The following is a 26762-nucleotide window of genomic DNA, read 5'->3' on the forward strand; positions in this document are numbered from 1 at the left end:
GTGCTGAAAACACTACGCACGCAGTGACTTATCTCCAATGCATCATGTGAACTCACCCAACAGTTCAGAGCCAGGCACCTGGTAGTTCAGAGACTGGGAACAAAGAGAGACATCCTCTCAATTAAGGTTTGCATAGCTCTACTTTGAGTTGATGGCATTTGCTCAAGCTGCACAGTGTCAGAATAAGAGCTCTGTCTTACTAGAGTCCATCACATTGGGGAAGTGTATGCGATAATGCCACTACCACCACAAAAGAATTTACAACAGGAAGCATCGCAGCTGTTTCTTATTAGCATTAGTACAAATTACACAAAGCAAATGGTTAGCAGACATGTTTCCATAATATTGAACTCGGGGCAATGAATAAAAGTGATTCTTTTTCAAGTACAATTTTAGATTTCCAAAAGAAACCATTTCCAATTGTCCAGGAAGGGAGTGTGGATTAGGAAGCAGCATGTAGCTATTGCAAGCACTCGAAGGTAGTGTGGCTGTGATTTGCTGGCATTTTCCGGCAAAGCTGTACAGATTTAGAACCATATATTGTGGGTATGGATTTTCCCATTTCTGCAACCCTGTTTGAGCTACTGCAATATTATAAAGAGTGTGACACTTTATGTGTTCGTGTGCTGCATTCTAGAACCCTTGCACTAAGGTTTGCTTTTGGAAAAGGACACAATTCTCCTCCACATTTCCCTCAAAGGGCTTATTGTGAGTTATTTTTCTAATAGTCCCAAGTCCTTCGATACAGAAGAAGCATGTGCCAACAGAGCATTCTTATAACTAACTCCAAAGGGGAGAAAACCCCATGTGTAGAAACAGACTCAGTGTACAGAACTGAACATTTCACTGTGGCTTACAAATAATACACAGTAATCCTCTAGACTGGAACACTAGAGGCATGAGTCTCCTCTCTGTTCCACTAGTTTCACACCAGTATAACTATTGACTTGAATAAAGAAAAGGAGTACTTGTGGCACCTTATGATTTAGGGCTGGAGGAAAGCCCATTGAAGCCAATGGGACTCTTTTCTAATGACATCAGTGGGCTCTTGATCAGAAGTAGTGTGAGCAGAGAACAGGGCTGTCGGGTGTCACCCATTCGGCTTGCACTCACACCTCTGATATCCCTCTCACCCATTTGGCAACCCAGCTGAATCCTCACACAACCAGCTGGGCTGCAGGGATGACCTGCAGTAGCTCCACCACCTACTGGGGGTCGCTGGGGCACTTGCTCTGCAGTTAACCTCACTGCCTCTCCACTCACTGCTCCCCCCTTGCAGCTGAGCAGGAGTATTCCAAAGGTCAAATCAAATTCCTCTCCGGACATATCTTTGTGAGCTAAGGCTCAACCTTCCCCCACGACAGGGATTGTGTATCCCAGTCTAGAGGGGGAAATGACATCCCCCCTCCTACTTCAATGCAAATATTGCTGCTCGGACCACTGGCAGGTACATCTCTGTCTTTCAGATCAGAAAAACTAAAGATACAAGCATGGTTACGGGGCGAGGGTGGGGGAAGCAATTCTCATTTACAACCAGGCCAATTTACATTGTTCTAGCAGAACAAAGGGGGCTTATAGCAGGTTAGGCCAGAGAGCTTTAAAGGAGTGCTTACGCCAATGAGAATCAGGCCCTAGCACTCAAACCTTTCAATCTAAAGCCCATTTCTTAAGCCATTTTCAACCTCCCATTTGGTAATGGTGCTAACTGAGCTAGACTATTGCGTTTGTTACTGCAAACAATCTTTCTAAGACAAAAGTCCAGTCAGTATTTTCCCCAATCTTTTACTAATGTTCTATTTGTTTTTTCCCCCCGATGTCGTTCCCCCCCCCCCCTTTTTTTTTTTTTTTAAAAAAGACAGCATCTTTTTAAGACAGCTCACTCCCATGGGAATTCAGTGTATGGTTTGGGGGCAGTATATGGCTCTCAGCAATGCTTTTGCCACAGCCTGTTTCAAGGGTACCTTTATGCATTGATCATGCTGAGCAAGACTGTTCTGCAGAAGCAGCAGCTCCCCTTGCTGCCACACAAGAGGGGCCCAGGTTCAAAAGTAGGCTCAGGCCAAGTGGAGGCTGACAGCACTGGATTGCCAGGGGGCAATTTATGGAGCTAATCCAGCCCTTGCTCTGGAGGGACGCATTTGTCAGTGAGGGAGAAGATGCCATGACAGCAGCAGTGGTCAGTGAGAAGGAAAAATGAATGAGCTGTATGAACAGAATAGGTCGAATTGGTCGGCCATTTTAAAAAAAGGTCAGCAGCAGGTATATTTGGGGGATAGGCTGTTTTAGCTACAGTAGCTAAAGAACTCACTCACAACTTTCCCCCAAATTCTTAGACTATGCCTACATTTGTAAACAAAAGGGAATACTCATAAAATGTTGAAATTGCTTGTAGCAAATGTCTTTTGATCCAGCTATGATTCTTTTAAAGTAGAAAACAGACCCACATAGTTGCTTATGAGGATACATACATACACACACACCTCTCAGGATGGTTCAAAAGTAGAACTTGATTGGCTACAGTCTGAAGTGAAAGCCATGAACGGAACAAGAAGCAAAGTAATTTGTACCAACTATGTTTAAAAATGCATCTAATTTGGAAATGAATGACATGTATGTTCTGACTCTTTAGTGCTTGTTCAGAGGAAGTGGCCTGACCGGTTTTACACAGCAGAGCTATTTAACTACCATCTTTGACAAGACTTGTGAGGGGGAAAGTTAGTTATAATCGCAATATTGCTTCAATAATGCTTGCCCCCTAATTGCCTTTAATTTCAAAACACACAAAAAGGAGGGGTTTTTTTTGCTATATATTGTACTTCTATGCAATACAATCAATGAAAACAAAACACCAAGGACAAAACATTAAAACATCCTGACTTCAACAGTCTGTCATATTTAAAAGTTTAATATAAAAAAAATAGCACCACTGACTGTATATACAAGTTTCATACAATGGTGTATGAAAATTCTTCCAGCACATTGGATGTAAAAATATCATTGTTGCTAGCTAATTTATATATGTTGTTAGTATTGTCTCTGCCTTCTGATTACTATTCAGTTTTAATGGCTAAAAGAGGGGCAGAGAAAGGAAAGAAAGTATGTTAGGAGTAGAGCTGTGAGGAACCAGAACTTCTGTTCTGTGGGAAACTCCAGAATTTGAAATTTGGGTTTCTTCCAAATCAGAGCAAAACACTGAATTTAGATATTTTATACAAAATGAATTTTTTTAAAAAATGGTTTGGGTCAATTGAAACATTTCATTCAAATTTGACTTTCTACATAATATACAATCAAAAACATTTTCAAATGACAACGTTGTTTTGAAAACAAAACCCCCAAAATATTCCTCCCAAGAATGTCAAAAGAGAAGTGTTTCAATAATAGTGAAATGTTTGTTTCAGGGAGGTTTCCAAAACAAAATTTTCTCAAAATCAGCAGGTTCCCTTGGAAAGTTTAGATTTTGAGGAAACAGCATTTCGCAATGGAAAAAACATCCCACTGGAAAATGTTTGACCTGCTCTCTTTTGGAGTTAGCTATGTTACAGTGAAGTGAGTTTTTGGATGGAAGGAACTAAAATCAGAAGTTTTTTTAAAAATAAGAAAGATGGGCTACATTGCAGAACACGTAAGAAAACTAGATTGTCCTAGGATTTGCTGAGTATGACATTACAGATATATCAAGGTCTTTACACTCTTTTGGGCTGACTTTAAAAGCAGGTCAAATAAGTAGCATTATTGTAAGTAAAAGACTTAACTTTTGAAAATGCAACAGTGAACAATTAACTGTATAACCGTCTTGTTGGTGTGAACACATTTATGTCCCTAGCACACATCTGGCTGAGCAGATTTTCATTCTGTGCAACATGGACATAAAGCAATGCAGCTCAGTTTAAAGTTCTAATCGTCCATATGTTTAGATATTAGTATATTTTATACTTAGTATTATAGGAATTTCATTTAACACATTTATTCAGGTGTTCATTTCAAAGGCATTTCAGTGTGCATACAGAACTTGTTGAAAACTGGTCAGTCATTTGCGGAGCCAATGCTGCAAACATATAAGGGCATAAGTAACTTTTACTCATGTGAATAACCCCAGTGAGTTCTATTAAACTACTCATGGGATTAAAATTATTCAAATTCATATGTGTTTTCAGGATCAAGCCCAGAATTTGTATCTTTTTTGCAGCAGGTTTATTCTAATGTTGCACATAAAAATGAGTTTTGTTCTGCATGACATTTTTGGTAACATTTTATTCTACATGAACAGAATTGGATGGTACCATCTGATCACTGCCATGTAAAGGTTCAGGAATCCATTCTCTGAGACAGGTTGAGTCTGGCTATCACACAGCCCTAATATCTCAAAGAGTTGCTAAAAAATCTGGACACTCATTTAAAGAGAATGCTGTTTAAGCTGAACGGGTAGAGGTATCCTTTTGATAAATCTCATTTTTAAAGAAGAAAATAAGAGCATATCCAACCCATAAGTAATCTATTATTTTTTTAAAAATATACTTGTCCTGACATGGCTGTATAGGATGTGGACATTTTGTCTTTTTTTTTTTTTTTTGGTTCTTTTATGGTGCAGAAGGACATTTTGAATCCACTTAAATCCTAATGCTCAACACCTCTGCATATGTGCTGAACGTTAACAAGATTACCCACAATGGCAGCTTCAGTAAGGAAATTAATCTAGAAAATCTACCTTTTAGATCCAACACAGTTGCAAATGTACAGTGTGCGTTGTATTTTCAACTTCTTTTTGGAGAACATTTCCACTGTACTCTTTTGCTTTTTAAAGAGTGCCACAAAATATATGGCATACAGGCATGGCTCAAGGAAGGAGGCAGACTGCTGAGAATGCCAGATGCTCTGGGAGCTATCCAACCACTTTTTGACTTAACGAGATGCAGTGTGTTGTGGCATCCTATCAGGAACGCTTTCTGCGTTTTGGTTTTTCTAAATCGTGAACTAGTTGTCGGTGAGCAGTGAAGGGTCGATCATGCTAGGAGCTGCAGTTCCTAATTTGTGTGTATACTAGATGTAAAATCAAGGTGGCTCAATCACACCCTATAGAAAGCCACCATGTCATCAGCAGCTGAAGCCTGGAGTTTATTAGGATTTGTCCCTCTAGTGGGAAAACAAGGTACTTCAGTCTTCAGAATTTTTTTTTTTTTAAACTAAAGAATTTCAAGTTTTCCAGATAGTGCAAGACGTGGGGGTAGTGCCCATAAGACAACAATAGCTGACCAAACAAAGGGCATTAATCTGACCTTTTCCAGGCCTTTTATCTCATAATGCTGTTGTTCTTGGGTCTGCATTATAACCACACCCCAGATGTTGGCAAATTACTAATTATGCCCCAGAGGCTGACAGGTGGCTAATGAGTGACTCTTCTATAGTCCCTCATCAGTCCTCAGCATGTGTCAAAGCTGTATTTGTTTCCGATTTCCCACTTCTGATTACAAAAATAGGACTTACTATAATCATAATAACAATATTAATGATATAAAATAATTATTGTAATTATATACTTTTTGGAAAATTATTAACACAGAACAGCTAAAAGACCCCATTGGATTAAAAAAAGGTGAAGATGCACAAGTATTAAAAAAGAAAGTCTTTGTTAAAAAAGAGGGAAAAACAATTCACAAGTTGATGTATTTCTATAAGGCAACATGTTACCTTTTGTCTGCTATCTGGGATTATGTTGGGCCACTGTTGAAGGAAATGTCAGAACTTTGCTTGCTTGAGTTTATCGATGTGGTAACAAAGTTTCAATGCTGGTCCTAATTTCAGCCCCAAGTATTTCATGATCATGTCACTTTTCAGTAACAATAAAGCATTGCCATCAATCTCCTGTTTTAAAAAAAGAGAGAGAAAAATCAAGATGTATAACCTGTGACCAGTGCTGAAAAAGTAAGAGAGCAAGCATTCCATTGCAGCTAAGACATCTTCCAGCTGCATCTTCAAATGGCTTCATTCAGAGTAGAGCTGGCTGAAATTTTGTCAATTTTAAAGTTTCATCAAAGCACCTTGATGTTAAAACGTGCCATATCAGTGCTAAGTATTAGCATGACTTCCATACATTTCATCGTTTCTGTTTGATGGTCAGAGCTTGTCTGTGTGATCCAAGTTATACTAATGAAGCATTACTATCAAGCTTACTGTGCACGGACCATTATTGTGCTTAGTGCTGATCCACAGTAAGATCACTTTATGATTCACTCAATCAGCAGTTGATGGTCAATTTCCACTCCTCTTGCCCCCACACACCACATTGGAAACCACTTTCTCCTTATCGCTTCTTCCTATCATTTTCAGAAGGTAAGATAAAGGAAGAATCAATGTTGCATTCAAATATGGATACAACCAACATGTGCATAGCATAAAGAAAAACAAACTTCTGGAGTTTAGAATGAAGTAAAATAAAATACTATCGAGTGATTAGAGTGAATCCGGCTTTTTCAAAATGTTTTTTTCCCTTTAACATTATTAGTATGTAAGGGTTAGAATTAAATTACATGACAAGAGTGTGCCAGAGGGAGCATTCATATTTAATTAAATATCCTGCAATAGCTATGTCCCTCTGATGAAAAAGTATGTTTGCTTGATTTCTCTTTATTAATACTATGTCAGTAATGATCTAAAACTCTGCAATAGCACTATTAGAAGATGCAGGACCAGATCCTTAGCTGGTGTAACTCACTGAAGCCAAGGGAGTCAGGTTTACTTACACTAGTTGAGGTCTGGCCCACAGTAATTTGGACCAGTATTGTAGACTACTGGAGTGTTTCTATAAGGGATTGGGAGCAAGAAGTGACACAGGTTTCTCAAGTACAGCCTGCAAGACTGCAGTAGCATTTGGAGATAGCGAGCAGCTTCCAGCTGCAATAGGAAAGCATTAAGGCTTGTTTCTGCAAACACTTATTCCCGAGCATATTTCTCAGCATGGTGAGTAATCCCTAAAGGGGCACTAACCCTGTGGGGTTGATTCACTAGAACTATTCGGAGTAGCTAGCGCTATACTCAGTAATAAGTGTTTGCAGGATCAGGCTGCTCGTGAATAAAAGGATTAAAACAGCAAAATGAGACTGCGCCTCCCACTTCTTGGTCCCACTTCAGAGGCTGGAAATGTAGGCTTCCCCTCTCAGTAAGGTCACCCTCTGCAAGCAATACTGTCGAGTGGTAAGCTAACTGGAACAAAGCTAAAATAATCAATATGAAGAAGGTCGAGAAAACTATATGTGCTCACAATTACAATATCCATCACTGGAAGAGGCAGGTTATAATTCTGAATGAACAGGTTTAATTACCTTAAACATAAAGATTTTAGTCTCCTTCACATATGCATTTGCCAATTACTGACCATAATTAAACTATCAGAGCGTTGCATTGCTTTGCTCCCTTTTAGTTTGATTTTGCTACTTGTTAATTCTCCATGTATTCCTCCGTCATGTACTATCCTCTGCAAACTCTCTCTCTCTCTCTCCTTCCCTTCTCCCACGGCTGGGTATCACTTTTGCTGCTTTCTTCTTGCTGAGAGGTCATTGCAAAACCACACACACTCATTGCCAGAAATGCTACTGCAAGAGAGGTGTACAGCTGATGGTCTCACACCAGTTCTGCGCCCTTCAGTGACCCTATAAATTATGGGCTAGACTCTTCTGAGCCTGGACCCTGTTGCAGTGGCTCCAGATGCAGAAACTCTCCCTGGGAGAGGCTGCAGCGCAGAAAACAGCCCAGGAGGTTGGGGGATTCGTGGATCCAGTGCACACCCCCAGAAGCCACTTTTGACAGAGTTACTGCAGAATCTTGGCCACAAGCAAGAGCTGCCTTCCTACATGGGAAAAACACAAGGGAGGGCTGTGATGGTACCACTCACTGCCTTCCCTGTTGTGGAGATAGGGGAATAGACTGGCTAAGGTGGATTATCTCTCCCTACAGCTGTTTAGGTGAATTTGGCACAGTAAGTATAAGTCAATCCCCAATCCCTGATGGTCACTTTAAATATAACAGGGCAAGAGATAGCACTGTCCTCATTTGCTTTTCCTTTTCCCACTTTCTCTTCATTGTACCACCCTGCTACAACGGTGGTGTCACGGCTAAGATTAGTTGATTGCTAAAGCAATGATTTCGGGTGCTTGTTGGGCCTGTCAATGACATTAAGTGCTTCAAAGTAAATTACGCTTCATAGAAAGATTTAACACACAGGAAGATATGGCTAAGGTTAATGGACTAATCACTTGCCTCTCCCCTCTGGGGTCTCCATGCTAATCCAGCTTAGATTTGAAGGTTGAAAAATTGCAGGGATATATATATTTCAAAGGCCTAATTGAATTGAGTTGTGCAGTAGCCTCACCCAAGCTCTCAGACCTATTGCATATTTTACAGTGAAACTGACTCTAAGTATATACAACAGGTGCTGGGTACTTCACAATGGAAGATGTGGCAAATTTTAGTGCCCATTTAACTGGGTCTCTTTTGTCACAAATACTGTAGGACTATGGCACCACATAAAATCCTACAGCATAGCTCACCTAGAGGCTGTTGTGTCAGCGCACCAGGCTCCATGCTGTATAAGACAATATAATGTCAGAATCTGCCACATATGCAATAACAAAACAAAAACCGCCCTGATGCTTTTGTACTAGGCAGACTTGTCACTTCCCAAACGTTCTTCTTTCTGGGACAGGGCGAGGAATAGCAGGGAAAGTCTGCACATGTTTCTGGGATCCTCCCTCACATTCACACCCGCTTCCCCTGATTTACATCTCCCCGCCCCAGTCTCAAAACCTTCCAGCAAGGCAACTTTTGTTCAACTGCAGATGGCTAAACTATGTTGTCTACACTGCTGGTTTATACCATGCTTTTGTCAAACGGTTTATAGGAAAGCCATACGGTGTTTGTAATGGTCAAGGAAACTAAGTTAGCTCCTTACTGGCCTGGACTTCATTTAAACACAGTGCTGGAGCTAATTAAGATATGGCCTTAAGCACCCAGCTCAGGGGATTAGCTATAGAATGACATAAGCCATTGCTTCCCTCCAGGGGTTGAGAGAGCAATTCCTCCACACATTACTCTCAGCCTCTGCTGACACGAATCACCTGGCTGGACCTAGAAGTTCTTTTAATGTAGAGTTAAACTCCAACACTTGGATGTTAACATCAGCTGTGTCTTGTAAACCGCTGAGTGCAAGCAATTCCCCCTGCAGCCAGCAGGCGTTGGGGATGCTCCTTGCCTCACAAGATAAGACTCTCACTTGGTAAAGTCAATGACCTGTAAACTCAGCCCAAATAGCTGGGTTACACTATGGACCGCCTCCTACGTACATGTTTTCTGAAAAGCTCCACGTGCGGACCTAACGCGTGAGGATCTGCATCCTTCACAAACCAAACCACATCATCGACAGTCCAGGTCGAAGGGTTCTTGCTTGACGGCCGAGCTGCATCTTGTCTTTCTGGCGAAGGACTTGAGGCTATGGATAGAAAAAGCCCATAACAGCATGTTACAACTTAATACCAGTTAATGTGTTTTGAGAGCACTTTGGAGTAGGGCAGCCTTAGGTGGTTGCTACGGTGTTGGTGTTCGGGCTGGTGTGGGTGTGGGGGTCGGGGGGGCAGGGGGGAGAAGAGAAGGTATTTGACTGCTTACTAGGAGACTTGGTCCCAGCTGGTGAATTGTGTTAAAAACGATGAAATGCTCAGTCTCTTGCTGGGAAAGGAAAAAACGTACCAGCTGCCATGCTCATAACAGAGCAGCCACTGCTGTCTGATCTGCAGGCAGCAGGAATATTGGCTCAAGAAGGCACTGCTCTCCCACCTGGAGATAAAACACCACAGCGCTAAACAAAGGAATTAGCCATCCAGTGCAAAGGCTGGATGAAATGGGGATTTAGCAAATTGTTTGTTCTTAGTGTTCAGATATTTTGACTTATCCTGCAGCTTAAAAGAGCATTTCCATTTGATATCCTCCTAATCTCGGGCTCTCACAAAGTTGAAGGTCCCCAGTGATTGCCTATTTGGAGAGCTACTAAAATGTGCGAAGATGAACATTGCACATGTGACTTTTTAATGGTATAAGCCCAGGATGATTTAAGGTCACTTCAGCCTGTTCCAGCCTTAAATCAAGGCAATAAAGGCACATTGGAATGAAAGTGCATTTATGTTTTTATTCCTAGTCTCTGCAGAATTATAAATCTCAGTCACTACGTGTATGCAACCTGCCCCCCGCCCCTCCTTCATGGTGTTGCACTATTTGCAGTGCTATGTGATGACATTTGATTACAGGAAAGCTGTTTACATTTGTCTATACAAAGCAAACTTCACATTAACTGGAGGCAGCGTATAGACTCATAACACCTTAGTAGCCAAAACTGCCTCGTCTCTCTTTGTTAGAGCAGAATTTTTAATGAGTAGATATGAATAGTAAGAGACCAGGCACAACAGAAAAAGAACAGAGCAGGCAGGGGGAGATCAGAATACCTGACGAGTTGAAAAACTGGAGGCCAGAGAAGCCCAGAGTAGTCAATAGGGGAATCAGAGAGGCTCAAAGTGGCTGATTAGAGAAGATCTGAGACAGCCAAAGAAACACTGAGCTTGAAAAAATGTATAAACTCTGTAAGAATCCCACAGACCAGTGAGAGCACTATAATACATGTGAGCAAATGGAATGGGCTGGATTAGCGGCTCATGTAAACTGGTATCCCATGGACTTCAATGGAGCTCGGCTGATTTGCACCATCGGATGATCTGCCCCTACAAGCAGGATCCCTGCCTAATGTCCAGGCTGTGCATACTGGTACTTTTTTGCCATCCAAAATATCTCACAGTGTAACATAATTCGGTATATTTTTGCAATTATGAAAGATGGACTCCAATAAGCAGCAATACTATGGATGTGCAAATCTGACTGACGGGGCTTCATACTGGGATTTGATGTAAATATCGTGATAATTATACTCTCATTTACTAGGTCACTCTTTTGGATATACAGGACAAGGAGTAGCTGCAGGTCCTCTAAGTAGACTGCTAGTGTTCATGTTCATATGCAATCAGGCAACTCTGGGCTCCGCTAGCAGAATAAATGCAGTGCACATCTGGGATCTTTGGCATGAAGCTGTGAAGAAAAAGCATGCCAAATGAATGGTACCATCTCTGCCAACCATCGGATGATCAGCAACGTAGAATACATTGTCAGGGACGAGCGAAAGAAACAGGATGCATCTTGAAAGCAGAATTTCAGCTAGACAGAAATAGGTTCTCATTATCTTAGCTGAAAAAAGCACCAAGTTCTATCCCTCTTGATCAAGGTGGAACCTTGCTTTCAGTCTAATCCAGATATAGGCATGTGTGTGGAGCTACCTAGAAAACTGCCAGTTGGCCGTTCAAATGGAAGGCTGTCAGTGGCCAGGGCAGACTTTAGGTTTTCACTCCAAAAAGGGTGGTTAGGTAGTGGCGCAGTGAGTCAGATGCACCTAGTGAATTTGAGAGGGAAGTTTCTACCCTGACACTATAAACTGTAGAAGACTATGACCTTGATACTGCTCCTGCTAGGTGATCTAGCCTCCATTGTGCTGAATGAGCATGAAAATGAAAATGTCAGGCAAAGCTCTGCTTCTGATTACATCAGTGTCAATATAAAGCAACCCCAGTGCATCTACACCAGTGTACGTGAGGGCAGAGTATGGCCCAGTGACTCTTGTCTGATGTGCATTGCTTCCAGAAATGCCATGGAAGGGCAGAGGAGAACAGATGGCCCACTGGGAACAGCAGGAAGTCTTTAACAGTATTACCCATTTCTCTAATAAAAAGAAGGGGGAGGGTGGAGAAAAGAGAAGGTTGAAATGACAAGAGAATTCAATTCACCCCTGACAATGAAACAATCAATAAGTTGAAGCTAAGGTTTTTAAGATAAAATATAAACGACCCTTTTAAGCAGACTGTATTGGTAGAACTCTTCAAGGATATCTGAAAAGCCCCAGAAATTTAAAATCACTCTTTCAAATTCCAAATCAGTAACAGAGCACTGATTTGAAAACCATTAACTGTTTTTTCCCCCAAATATTAATATTTGAAATCCATTTCCCCCAGCACTTCTCTGCTACAACCTGAATTCAGGGTTCTGTGCTTTTCTGACATTAGTTAATGACATCACAAGCACCTACAATAGATTATTTGCTGACATTATCTGTCGTGTTTTAGAGCCAATTTACCCATATTTATTTTACGGGGTTTATCACTGCAGTATCACCACCTCATATGAGTAAGCATTAAAGTAACAGGGCATTGTTGAAACTGGCATACCATTAATTTGCACACAAAATCCAGAACTCGGGTCTTGGTAAGCAAGTACAGGAAGATCTGTTTTCCATATGTTTTAGAACATTTTTCAAGCTTTTCACTCTGGCCATATAGTCTATTGATCTGGGAACTTAAAAAAAAGCCCCATAAACTTCTTCATTTACAAAAACTTAATTTCAACAGGACTTTATTACATGTTATACAAGGTGATTTGGTAACATCATTTTGCTGGAAGAATCCTACATTATAAACAAAATTGTTTGATGGTTGTATGATAAATACTGTACTTTCTTGTGTCTGAAGGTACTTGCAATTAACACAGGGTTTAGATAAATGAAGAAGTCTCATCTCTCATGGGTATTTTATGCTATCCTGTCATCAGAATTAATCAAGATGTTAATGAATACTCAGATTACAAAGAGATGTGAATGTTCAGTATGAATAATTATTTTTAGAGATCATAATCTAGGTCAAATCCAATTTCCCCGTTTTTGACAGGTGGCAAAAAATTACCAAATTAATGGAATGGGATGTGGAAAGCTAGGCAATGAAAGGGAGGGAGAAGAAAGCACTTCTCCATTCTTCCTAAAACCAGATGATGTGGAAGAAGAGGAATAGATCCTATTTCATCCACACTAAACTGGGAGGAGAGGTAGATACACTGGAGGGTAGGTATAGGATACAGAGGGACCTAGACAAAAGGATTGGGCCAAAAGAAATCTGATGAGGTTCAGCAAGGACAAGTGCAGAGTCCTGCACTTAGGACGGAAGAATCCCATGCACAGCTAGAGACAAGGGACCGAGCGGCTAGGCAGCAGTTCTGCAGAAAAGGACCTAAGGGTTACAGTGGATGAGAAGCTGGATATGAGTCAACAGTGTGCCCTTGTTGCTAAGAAGACTAATGGCATTTGGGGCTGTATAAGTAGGGGCATTGCCAGCAGATCAAGGGACGTGATCGTTCCCCTCTATTCGACATTGGTGAGGCCTCATCTGGAGTACTGTGTCCAGTTTTGGGCCCCACATTACAAGAAGGATGTGAAAAAATTGGAAAGCGTCCAGCGGAGGGCAACAAAAATTATTAGGGGGCTGGAGCACATGACTTATGAGGAGAGGCTGACGGAACTGGGATTGTTTAGTCTGCAGAAGAGAAGAATGCTCTCTATAAATATATCAGAGGGATGGATAAATACCGGAGAGGGAGAGGAATTATTTAAGCTCAGTACCAATGTGGAGACAAGAACAAATGGATATAAACTGGCCACCAGGAAATTTAGACTAGAAATTAGATGAAGGTTTCTAACCATCAGAGGGGTGAAGTTTTGGAATAGCCTTCAAAGGGAAGCAGAGGGGGCAAAAGATCGATCTGGCTTTAAGATTAAACTCGATAAGTTTATGGAGGAGATGGTATGATGGGATAACATGGTTTTGGTAATTAAATATTCATGGTGAATAGGTGATGGGATATTAGATGGGGTGGGATCTGAGTTACCCAGGAAAGAATTTTCTGTAGTATCTGGCTGATGAATCTTGCCCATGTGCTCAGAGTTTGGCTGATCACCATATTTGGGGTCGGGAAGGAATTTTCCTCCAGGGCAGATTGGAAGAGGCCCTGGAGGTTTTTCGCCTTCCTCTGTAGCATGGGACACAGGTCACTTGCTGGAGGATTCTCTGCTCCTTGAAGTCTTTAAACCACGATTTGAGGACTTCAATAGCACAGACATAGGTGAGAGGCTTTTTGCAGGAGTGGTGGGTGAAATTCTGTGGCCTGCGTTGTGCAGGTGGTCAGACTAGATGATCATAATGGTCCCTTCTGACCTAAATATCTATGAATCTATGAATGAGGGGGGATTTGATAGCTGCTTTCAACTACATGAAAGGGGGTTCCAAAGAGGATGGATCTAGACTGTTCTCAGTGGTAGCAGATGACAGAACAAGGAGCAATGGTCTCAAGTTGCAGTGGGGGAGGTTTATGTTGGATATTAGGAAAAAATTTTTCACTAGGAGGGTGGTGAAGCATTGGAATGGGTTACCTAGGGCGGTGGTGGAATCTCCTTCCTCAGATGTTTTTAAGGTCAGGCTTGACAAAGCCCTGGCTGGTATGATTTAGTTGGGGATTGGTCCTGCTTTGAGCAGGGAGTTGGACTAGATGGCCTCTTGAGGTCCCTTCCAACCCTCATATTCTATGATTCTATGAACCAATTTTTGGAAAGTCCATGACAAAAATACATCAGAAACAGGGCATAGTTGCGGCAGAAGAGAAGCAGAACAGTATGTGCCAAGGAGGCTTTCAGCAAGAATTCTGAGACTCATGGACAACATCTAATGCCTACTGAAGTCACTGGAAAGACTCCTGCTGACTTCAGTGAGCTTTGGATCAGGCCCATATGCACCACCTTGGGGCGACCAAGCTCAAGGGCTCTCTGCCCCATTTGTCCTTTTCTTTGACTCTAGTCTTTAGGCCTTCCTCCCAGGCCTGGAACCACCCCAAAGAGGATGATGAAGTGATGTAAAGCCCAACAACTAAACTGGTGTCAAAACATAGTAAAGAAACATAATGCAGAAACTGAGATAAAAATAGCAAAAGAAGAGAAGATAAATAATGTGCTCCTTAAATACAAGAGCAGCCCAAGCTTATTAGAGAGCATGTGAGTGGCATGAAGTCAGCATCTGAAGATGTTGATTTAGAGAATCTGGAAGGGTGTCAGAGAGAGAGAGAGAGAGAGAACTACTGACATTAGAAAGCCTGGTGAAAAGGGAAACTGGCAGTTTTCTCCAAACTCTTAAAGCTCAAGAAAGCAGGAGGATTTCCAAGGCTATGTGGGTTACAGCAGAATAATTCCACATCCCTAGCAGATTGTCTGTATACAATGACCTAAAATGAGGCAGAAGCCACAGCAGGTGGCAATGTGGAGGCACCTCCTTAAAGCCATAATCTGGAGATGTTTTTAGTGTAATTGTGGGGAATTGGCCACCAGCCTCCCATTCACCTGACTCCATCATGGGAACTTTGAGGTTAAAACCTATGCATTGCACTTTAAAAATGGGTTCTGCTATGCATAAGTATATATTTTATAGCCTGAATTATGTGGGTTTTTTTAAAAGTGTCCTTTACAGTAAATAATACATGATCTTTTACAAAAATATCAGTGAATAAAGAAAATTTGGCTTGAGGCTTCAAAAAAAAAGTCCTAAATTTGTTCCCCTTTTAATGCCACCTCAGTTTAATGAGCCCTTCTTGTCAGTATGCAAACAGAGATGGATACATGCAGATTCCAATTGCTCATCTCTGTTTTCTTATGATTGAGCAGCATGTAAACTAGTTCTAGGGAGAAGAAAAACACAAAGAAGCATCCTAGTGAGATTGCAGATTTCTGAAACCTTTGCAGCTGAGTGTGTTGTGAAGGCAATAAATAAACTACACGCCTGCTGCACTGAAACCAGTTCACAAAAATCTGTTATTAACAAAGTCTAGCAATACCACTGAAGGTGAATGCAGCAAGTTAGCTGAAACATATGATCCGTGTGAAGACATACACAAGGTTTAAGAAAACATGCACAATACTTTGTAAAAACTATGGTAAGAACTTCAGTGTTATTGTGGAGAAGTACTTCAGAACTGATGCGATCACAAATATCTAGAGGAAAAATGAAACCAAATGGTGAATGGGAATGTAACGGTTTCCCTGAATCTGTGTGCTATATTGTAATAAAACCATGACCATCTGTGACTTTGCGGGTATCACTGTGTAGCACATAGGCCACTCACAACTTCACAGTGACACCGTGTAGTAGAATTCACATCTCCACTCCAGAAAGCACCAGCTTCTAACCTTGGCTAAAGGAGAATCTCAGCTAGCAGTACAGAGCCTCTGACACACAGCTGAGCAGTTCTGATTAAATAGGTGGCATTGGTACATATGCACACTAGGCAGTTCATTGCAATAGTCCAGCATGTTAGAGTATCTGAGATGTGTGTGGAAACCAATATTGATATTGTTGTAGACTGTAAGCTGTTTGGGGCAAGGTCTTTGTCTTCTTGTGTGTGTAGACAATACCTAGCATATCAATGTTACGTTGCGGATTAATCTGCCAATTTTCAGCTTCACGTACAAATAACAAATATCAGCGACATGGAACTCTCATCCTTTCCTTTTTTGGCTAGAACACCTGGCTGGCCAGGTCTTGCTGGTCTCGTGTGCATGAGTCACATGAAAAAGTATTAAACGGTTTTGGCAGAGACTCATTATCGCCTTGTGTTTTGTGTGGCAGCCTGAAGTTCTGCCAACTCACCTCAAAAACAGCCAAATGGCTCTAGTGCCTGGGCCCAAGCTACCTTTTAAAACATTTCTCCTCTCCCCTCCCCAGCTTTGTTTCCTAACCTGCTACAGAAGAGCTGACTCTAAGTCTTGGGAAATGTCTAGGAAGTTTCAAAGGCAATTGGTTTTGTGAAAATTGTAATAAACTGCTTCCTGGGCAGTCACTGGTGTTGTCCAGATTCTGGACAAAATGCAGCTAGATAGAACCCAATGGGAACAGATGGGATGCTGGAAAGACACTTTAGGTGCATAAACTTGGGCTGGGCGCAAGAGACCTTTAGGTGTTTGAGAAGAGAGTCTCTGAATGGCAAAGATACTACAGAAAAAACCATTCTGACACCAATTGAAGTCAATGGAGAGGTTCACTTAAATGGGTACTCGAGTGGACCCTGATTGACCAGAATGCGACAGTGACACAGTCATTTTTGAAACAATATTGCAGAACATGATAGCGTTTGGGTCTATGTCTACACTGCCACTGAACGGAACGGGAAGCCCCGTTAGGCATACCCGTACTCGCTTTCATTTAGCTAGCACAGCTAAAATAACAATGAAGACTCAGTGGCATGGGCTTCAGCAAGGTGCGAATCCTGGGTACATATTCATGTTGCTAGCCTGTGCTGAAGTGAGGGCTGCTAACCAGATTAAAGCTAGTGTGGGTATACCTATCTAAACTGCAACCACACCTTCGATTGCAGGCCAGTTGCAGTGTAGACATAGCCTATGAGAAGACCAGGGTCAAGGCTTAAAGAGATGTGGAGGTGAAATACAAGGACATTTGAAAAAGCACCTGTCACAGTTCAGGGCAACTGCAGCTGTATTTCCCGTCATTGGTCCAGCAATGGCACCTGGTATCAGGCTTCCAGCTCCCCAGCCATTGCCTTTCTGGGTGGAAACCCACATCTCTCTCCCTTCTGACCAAGGTATTTCCAGGCTGCACAGCTCCCTGCCTTCACTGTGTTATTCCCAGCAGGGAGAGGCTGCCTGAGGACACCTGCTTGCTTTCTCTTTAGGGATGGTTAACCAGGGTGATTACTACAGTTATAAGTACCACACAGTTCTTTCTATGCAAGCCTATTATATTCTGAAGAGGAAAGCACTACAGAGAAAACACATGAAAAACAATAAAAGAGACTGCACACATGTAGTGCATGCATACCTCTCTGGGGGACGAGGGGGCTTCAAAGGTTTGATAACGGAGCAAATACAGTGGCAGCTCCTCTCCCTACTAGAGAAGGTACACACAAAGCCACAACACCACATACACAACTGCACTTTTAATGTACCCCAAAGGTATTAACCTTCATTCTATAAGAGTTCACTTAATTCAATAAAGTTTATCTTAATTCCATAAGGTTTGTTCGGGATATTACAGAAGGTTGTCAGTCTGTCACAGCGCCATTTTGAAAGGTGACTGTTAAATCCAAAAAGACACTACAGTTAAGAGGAATGGCTGACAGTTCAATGCAATTCAGTGTGCAAAATGCAGGAAATGCATTAAAGATCAGTGTGGATTCATGAAGGATTATTCAAAGATCTGATGTTAATATAATATTTTACTGAAAACTGTAATTGGGGAGGCAACCCCACAGCAATGCTCATAGCCAGTTAAGGCTTGTAAGGTGTCACGGTTCCTTCTCCACTCTGAACCCTGGGGTACAGATGTGGGGACCTGCATGAAAGACACCCTAAGCTTATTCTTACCAGCTTATGTTAAAAACTTCCTCAAGGTACAAACTTTGCCTTGAACCATATGCTTCCACCACTAAGTGTTTTAAACAAAGAACAGGGAAAGAGCCCACTTGGAGACGTCTTCCCCCAAAATATCCCCCCAAACCCTACACCCCCTTTTCCGGAGAAGGCTTGATAAGTATCCTCACCAATTTGTACAGGTGAACACAGACTCAAACCCTTTGAATCATAGAATCATAGAATATCAGGGTTGGAAGGGACCTCAGGAGGTCATCTAGTCCAACCCCCTGCTCAAAAGCAGGACCCATCCCCAATTAAATCATCCCAGCCAGGGCTTTGTCAAGCCTGACCTTAAAAACTTCTAAGAAAGGAGATTCCACCACCTCCCTAGGCAACGCATTCCAGTGTTTAACCACCCTCCTAGTGAAAAAGTTTTTCCTAATATCCAACCTAAACCTCCCCCACTGCAACTTGAGACCATTACTCCTTGTCCTGTCCTCTTCCACCACTGAGAATAGTCTAGAACCATCCTCTCAGGAACCACCTCTCAGGTAGTAGAAAGCAGCTATCAAATCCCCCTTCATTCTTCTCTTCCGCAGACTAAACAATCCCAGTTCTCTCAGCCTCTCCTCATAAATCATGTGTTCCAGACCCCTAATCATTTTTGTTGCCCTTCGCTGGACTCTTTCCAATTTATCCACATCCTTCTTGTAGTGTGGGGCCCAAAACTGGACACAGTACTCCAGATGAGGCCTCACCAATGTCGAATAGAGGGGGACGATTACGTCCCTCGATCTGCTCGCTATGCCCCTACTTATACATCCCAAAATGCCATTGGCCTTCTTGGCAACAAGGGCACACTGCTGACTCATATCCAGCTTCTCGTCCTCTGTCACCCCTAGGTCCTTTTCTGCAGAACTGCTGCCTAGTCATTCGGTCCCTAGTCTGTAGCTGTGCATTGGGTTCTTCCGTCCTAAGTGCAGGACCCTGCACTTATCCTTATTGAACCTTGGATCGTAAGAACAATGAAAAATCAATCAGGTTCTTAAAAGAAGAATTTTAATTAAAGAAAAGGTAAAAGAATCACCTCTGTAAAATCAGGATGGTAAATACCTTACAGGGTAATCAGATTCAAAACATAGAGAATCCCTCTAGGCAAAACCTTAAGTTACACAAAGACACAAAAACAGGAATATACATTCCATCCAGCACAGCTTATTTACCAGCCATTAAACAAAAGGAAATCTAATGTATTTCTAGCTAGATTACTTACTAACTTAACAGAAGTTCTGAGGCTGCCTTCCTGATCTGTTCCCGGCAAAAGCATCACACAGACAGACAAACCCTTTGTTCCCCCCCACTCAAGATTTGAAAGTATCTTGTCCTCTCATTGGTCATTTGGGTCAGGTGCCAGGGAGGTTACCTTAGCTTCTTAACCCTTTACAGGTGAAAGGGTTTTGCCTCTGGTCAGGAGGGATTTTATAGCACTTTATACAGAAAGGTGATTACCCTTCCCTTTATATTTATGACACAAGGGAAATATGCTTTTTTTGCTGTCATAAGTTAATGCTAGACAAGGGCGGGGGATTTGAAGAGAAATAAGAAAGGCTTCTGCAAATATATCAAGGTGAAAAGAAATACTAGAATGACAGAAGGTTCCATTAATAAAGGAGGAAGGGAAAGAAATTAATTACTTAAAATGGCTGAGACAATTAATTCCTTTGTTAAATCTGTCTTTTAGATGAAAAATATATAAATGGAGTTTGAATAATTAGAAAGGAAGGAAGACACTGTTAAAATCACTCTAATGATAAAGAGAAGCTAATAGAATACTTGGAAAAAGTGAACAAAGATATGGATTCTAGAGTAAGAGAATTAGTTAACAATGAAACACTGACAATTATTTTTGAAAAATCATGGATACTAAAAGGCTGGGAAAAAGTAAATTAATTCTGATTTCCAAAAAAAGGAAAGAAGAACAATTCTAGTAATTACTGTGCCATGACTGAGATCCTACCCTGCAATCAGCACAGCTCAGAAGGGATGTATTGAAAGGTAGCAGTAAGCCATTTTTGTGACTCCTTCCTCCATTCTCCCCTGATTCTGTGGCCATCTGGCTGCTGGATAGGTCTCTACCTGGTCCCACAGGGCTCCTCTACTTTACCCCTGGCTGGCTGCCTCTTTAACCCATCCATACCCCGACCTTGGCCCTATGCAGTCAGAGAATTCTTCACTGAGAGAATACTCCAATTGCCATCGGAACTGTTTTAAAGGCTCTTTTGTATAACCAGAGCAGTACAAAGCAGTGTTAATGGGGCCAAGGATCAGGCTATATAAGATTAAGCCCATGTAAAATACTGGAACAAAAAAGTAGAAGGGGAAAAATCATTAAATACATAGGGCCCAACCAACATCTATTGAATTCAGTAGAAAAACTCTTATTAACTTTAATGGGAGCAGAAGCGAGCCCTTAAAGGATAATGGAGCAATGAGCAGTAAGCAGCCTGGGTTTATAAAGATTACATGTTTCTCAACCAACTTTTTGTGACGAAATTTGACATAATTCGTAGGTGAAGAGTGATAGTGGGCTATGAAGTACAGCTCGGAAATAATCCCTTTTGTTGAGATAATTAATTATAAGAATCATGCCTTTATTTTGCCGGCTGGCTGTTGGGATCTGCATTGCACAGCACCATGTACACTTATGGAGCTATATAAATAATGAACTGTGTCGAATTTGGGGAATGAATAATTTGATATTCAGATAAATATTTATAGCCATAAAACCAGTTACTCCAGTTCTGTCATATGCATTACACGTAACAGATTTAAATTGAATAGTAAGAGTACCAGAAAACATTCACGTTTTCTACTGGACAACCTTTTCATCATTTATTTCTCCTTCTCCATAGTTTGCTATTGCTTCCTCTAACTCACAGTGTTTATGATTTGACCACTGGGGTTATTATTCTGTAGCTCTTACATGAAACTCACCTAACATCGAACAGAGTTTGCGGTGAGTAAGGACTGTGCGATGGAGCCACAGGAGAACAAAATAACACACATGGTTAATATCAAGATGGAATCATATAGATATATTATGTTACCACTTCTGTTTCCTTCAAGATAGGTTCCATTTCTAGTTGGGCTGGATGTCTGATGCCTCAAACCAGTAGATGATGGTCCCCCGGAGGACATCGGACCGGAACGATGGCTGCAAGAGGAAGGGGAGCCTCCAGCAAGACGTCCATCTCCAGAGCTTTGTCTCATGGTATACAGGGAGCTCATGCAATTAAAGGCAGAATCAGAAGGATCAACACTGTAGCGCTTCATGTTCATAGGGTCAACCAGGTAATCTTCAGGTACGATAGTTTCTGCTTGGCGGGAAGCCAGTGAAGAGAAATATAGATCAATGAAATGTAGATCATTTCTGGTCAGCCATTGAACACCTTGTTTAAAAAGTTGTTTTGTACAATTAGTTTAACTCTCTTTGCAATATCACACATAGCCAACTGGAATCCACCGGCCAGAGCCCTCAATGGGATGCCTGTGCTGAACTGCAGCATGGGCAGAGTAACAGTTATGTTGTTGGGAACTTCAAAAGTAATTGCTGGTGCAACAGCCGTACAGACAACTGAATGCATCTTCTGGGTTTTAAGAAGTGACAATGGGTAATAAGACAAATTCATACCTCCGGTACTAAATAACAACAACAGGTGTAACTCCACCTAAGTCATTGGAGTTACAGCAGGGTTGAGTGTGGCTCAGTCTGATTCAGCTGTGTTAGTTTTGTTTTGGAGCAATTATTTCTTCAGAATCAGGGGGCATTTACTATTAAATTTGAAAGGAGGATGGGGGAAGCATGGTCCTGATGGGATGAGGCACAGGTCTCATTTGCCTAATGGTGCTACATGAATAACAGAGTATGCAGGTTATGCATCCATCATTCTCTTATTCCCTTGCACATAAAGCATGAAGGTCAGAAGGAAAAGGAGGACAAATGGGCATGCAATTTATTGGGTAAAAACTCCTGTCAGCCAATGAGAAAGAGTAAAGATAATAAACCAAAATGTTCTGGCTGCAATTACAAAAATTAATCAGGAAATATAATCGGCTTCAGACAGACATCAGGCCTGATATTCCCCAAGGGAAAGAAAAACTAGATAATTCATGAGCACTCCCAAGTTTGATTACCAACAGAGAGAGATAATTGAGCTTTCCAAATACATTTCAGGTGCAAACATGAATACAGGCAACATAACCACTTACAAGTTTTTGCCCTGTTGCGTCCCTTCCCAGTTTTGTACAGTTGTTGCTTTCTGAAATAATAACTATCCAAACCCAAACAGAATGTCCTTTCCTCTTACCATGTAGCCATCAGTTTATATTATTATCTATATAGTCCTATAGATGTGCATGGCACTTTGCATATACGATAGGCAAGAGCGATACCACCATCTATTGTAAAGGTTGCCTGACAATTTCCATGATAAGGCCCTGTTTTCATAACATTGCCAAAGTTAAACTGTTTGGTTTGAAATTTTCCATGCCATGTGTCTGCCTCAGACTGAAATAGCTTGGAAAGTTTCAGTCAAACCAGTACAGCTACTTCCAAGAACAAGGCTAGAGAAAAATACATTGTATTTCAATATTGAAAACATTCTGGCAAACTTTTATCTGTGTCTCCCATGCTTTGGAGCATGGACTTGAAATTTGTCAAGGGAGTGAACTTCATGTTAGGGATGTGCCTTTTGCTGTTCCTATGAAAATCTCCCTGCATTGGCTAAATTATAAAGCGTTTGAAAAAATCACAGTGCACAAACACTCAGTAGAGACTTAGAGATTTGTAGCTAAGATCACCAAAGATTCCATGCATACTGAGCATGCTCCAGCTGCTTGCAGCTTGTATGTATGACCAGACCATGAGTGCGCCATCCCCATGGAGTGATTGAGCATGGTCCATCCACAGGATGGGCCCAAGCACTGGAAATGAGAGAAGGGAACCTGTCTCTCTCAGTGACCCCCTTGCTAGGCCCAGACACCAAAGGGGAGGAAGGCACAAGAGCCAGATGGGAAGAGAGGAGGAGATGGCAATAAGGAGATTGCTGGGACTGGCACTGGGGAGAGTGAAGCTGTGACTGGGAACCGGAGGGCCAGGGAGGAAATGGGACTGGTTGGGCAAGGAACCGGAGACTGGGAGCAAGTGAAGGGAAGGGTGGAACTGAGAGGTAGGGAGGGAAATGGGGGAGGACTGAGAGCCAGTTGGCAGGGGGGACACTGAGGTCAGATGAGGGAAGGGGAAAACTGGGAAACTATTACTGATTGCACAAGAGGACAGGGAACCAGCATGGGGAGAGAGGCAAGGCAGATCTGATGAGGAACCAGGGAGCAGGAGCAGTACTGGGACCAGCTGGGCTAAGGGACTGTGACAAGGAGCCATGGACGGAGTAGTGGGGAACAGAGACTGAGATTAGCTGAGAAGACCAGGGAGGAAAACTGGGACAGGGAGAAACAAGGGTGTGGGAGGATGACTGAAAGCTGTGGAAAGGGGAGAGGCAGATCCGAGAAGGAGCCAGGAAGGGGTACTGGGACTGGCTGGCAAGGAGACGGAGAGTGCGGGGAGACTGAGGCTTGGACTGGGAACCTGAAGGGGAAAGATTAGGACTTGCTGGGCAAGGAAACTGGGATAAGAAGCCTGAGGAATGGAGAATAGGACTGGGACAACTAGCCAGACGTGGGGAAGAGACAAGACCGCGACAGAGAGAGGTTGGAGGGGATGGAGTAGTAGGGGTTTGGTTTGGGAAGGACAGTGGCCTGAATACATAGGATGGATGGTACTGTGTGTACAGTGTATATAGGGGGAGCTGGTAGCAACCCCTTAAACGTAGGTTGCTTAACACTTTCTATTATACGAGATTCTTAGAACTTTTATTCAGGAAGTGCTACCACCTCCATGGTTTGGAGCAAGCCTTTAAATGTGTCAGAGAGAAAACCCTGAGAATAGACAAGGGCCTTTTCTTTTCCACCCCGAAATTCCGTTCAGGTTCAGCTGAACCCCCTCATTAAACTACACATTTAACAAGCAAAGCATGAACAGAGAACATACAGGATGGACAGCCCTTCTCCTCCAGGCAGATCCGTTTCCTACTTCTTCTTTTTTTAGTTTAATCAAAAACTGCACTTTCGTCCCTCCTGCCCCTTGTCCACACCTTGCTCCCCCTCTCCTTATTACTCAAACGTTATCCTCTGCAGCCTGCCTGCTTCTGCCCATTGCAGACTGTTCAAAACCTCCTTAAGTCATCTTTTTCTCCTACTACTCCACCCACATCACCTCCCTCCTTAAATCCTTCCATGGCTTTTCTCTCTTACCACATTGATTTGTCCTAAAACTCAAGTCCTCCATAACTATCTATATCTATAAATCCCTGGCCTTATATCCTCTTCCCCCATCTCTCTCCCTAGGCTCCCCTTTATCACCTCTTCTTACTGATTCCTTCATCTCTTTCCCTCATCTCGACTTTGTACTGTCTTTAATGCTGCCTTCCTATGCCTGGAACAATCTCCCTCTTCTTTCCTGCCAAGTGCCCTTTCTCTCCTCCTGCAAATCCCCCTTAAACCACATTTCCTCCCAGAAGCTTTCCTATTTTATTTTTCTCACCCGTAAATCTCTCTGCACTCTCCCTTTCCTGAACTTTTGTGCCTTTCTTTGTCTTGTCTATTTAAGGTCCGGATTCTGAAAATGTACATGCTTAAACTCACTCCTAGGAATATTTCCATGCTGGGATGACTCACATATATAAAGTTCATCTTGAGCCTGTTTGCAGGATTGAGGCCTTAGCTTATAAATTCCTATAAGGGGGAAGGGATCTATTTACTTCCCCATGTGTACATTTATATGTCACGCATCACAACAGTGTCTTAATCTAATGTCCTGATCCACGCAGGCAGACAACTGTGTCACACAGGCAGATCCCTGCTGACATCAGCAGGGCTCTGTGCTGTGTCAGGGGGTCCATCTGCATGGATCAGTTTGAAGGATCAGGTCATATATTTCTAACATGCTACCTACATTTATTGCCTGGTATAATTTATTAAACTATTATTAATAATAATGAATCCACATCCCCGTAGCACAGCTCAGAAAGCCCTCCACTCAGGTCAACAAAACACAACTGTCAAAGCTCTGGATTATATGCTGCAGACATTATGCAAAAGACACATCCTTCAGCAAAGAGACCACAGCAAGCAAATCTGACAACTACCTTGCACTAGATGTAATGAGTTGTGTCTAGACTAGTATATCTCGAGCTGCCTCTCTGTTGCCACAACGCCAGTTATTCAGCTACAAATTGCCTCGCCCCATATAGGAACATCTGCCAAAAATTCCCAAGACAGCATCTCAAAAGGAAGCCCCCCACCCCTGTCAGTGTTATAGGCTACACAATAAGTTCCTGCCTGCCAAAGAGCTTCAGGGCCTTCAGTCTGGTACGCTTCATGCTGTATCACATGTGCACATAGGACAGAGGATAATTAGAGAAAATCCCCATAGAGGCTAATTGGCGACATAGATACTAGTTCCCTAAACAAGAGACTTCCTCTTCAACACACTGGGAGCTTCCCAGGACAACAACTGTCAGGGTCTGGTGTTTGTTTGTTTTTATCTCCGTGTGGAAAACTGTTCTGTAACTTCTGTTCTGACTCTGATTTTCTTTACTGTCTCTTCATAACCTCTTGTTCCACCGTTTATACTGGTTTGTCATTTTATTTCCTCCCATTAAATTCCCCATTAACATTTTTTCTAGCTAATATAGATTTCTTTCTCTCTCTCTCTCTCACTCTTTTTAGCCTGTCTCCCATTGCTCATATCATTTAGTCGTGGGCTCAACCCTATGGCCCTTTCCTGTACCTTTTAAAGTGCTACAATATTTTTTCTTATAATGGGTTGACCAGACGTGAACTCACTATTTTAAGCCGCATGATATCATGTCTTCCTCAGTCCTGTCCACTCCTTTCCTAGCCATGACTTTGGTTAATCTACTAGGATTTTCTCATTGCCAGACATTTTGAGAGGAGTCAACCAGAGTCTCAAGGTCTCTTTCAAAGTCTCCCTAAGCAGCTTAATTCCTTTGTATTTTATACTCACTGGGCTTGATTCAACCCCTATAGCAGAAAGGGATTCACCCTGTTGAATGGAAAGGGGTGTCTACATCACCACCCTCCCCAGCTTGATTGGCTGGGGACAGCAGCTTTAACTTGCAGTTGGGATTCTATGAAAGGGCTGGAGGCAACGTAGGGGATTTGTTGAATCAGATTCCTGGCCACACCCCTTCCCCAGCCAGCATCACCCACTTCTGGGGCTAGGCTATCTGCTTACAGGCCTCCTATCCGAGCAGGGCTTGTGGTTACTGGGCACTGCCACAGTTCCCTCTGGGTGGACTGTCCATTGCCA

General features: G+C 42.2%; 1 protein-coding gene across 1 annotated transcript in view; it reads right to left on the reverse strand.

Moving 5' to 3' along the window:
* Positions 1-5583: 5583 nt before the first annotated feature.
* Positions 5584-26762, reverse strand: part of SCML4 (Scm polycomb group protein like 4) — a 108664-nt gene continuing 87485 nt past the window's right edge. The window contains exons 6-8 of the mRNA XM_084624966.1: positions 21421-21687; positions 9336-9481; positions 5584-5862 (exon numbers count right to left, since the gene is read on the reverse strand). Of these exons, the coding sequence (XP_084481092.1) occupies positions 5737-5862; positions 9336-9481; positions 21421-21687 (539 nt within the window). The 3' untranslated portion in view covers positions 5584-5736. The remainder of the gene's footprint in view (positions 5863-9335; positions 9482-21420; positions 21688-26762) is intronic.

This window comes from Lepidochelys olivacea (assembly GCF_965140295.1).
Source record: "Lepidochelys olivacea isolate rLepOli2 genome assembly, chromosome: 3".
Taxonomy (NCBI): domain Eukaryota; kingdom Metazoa; phylum Chordata; order Testudines; family Cheloniidae; genus Lepidochelys; species Lepidochelys olivacea.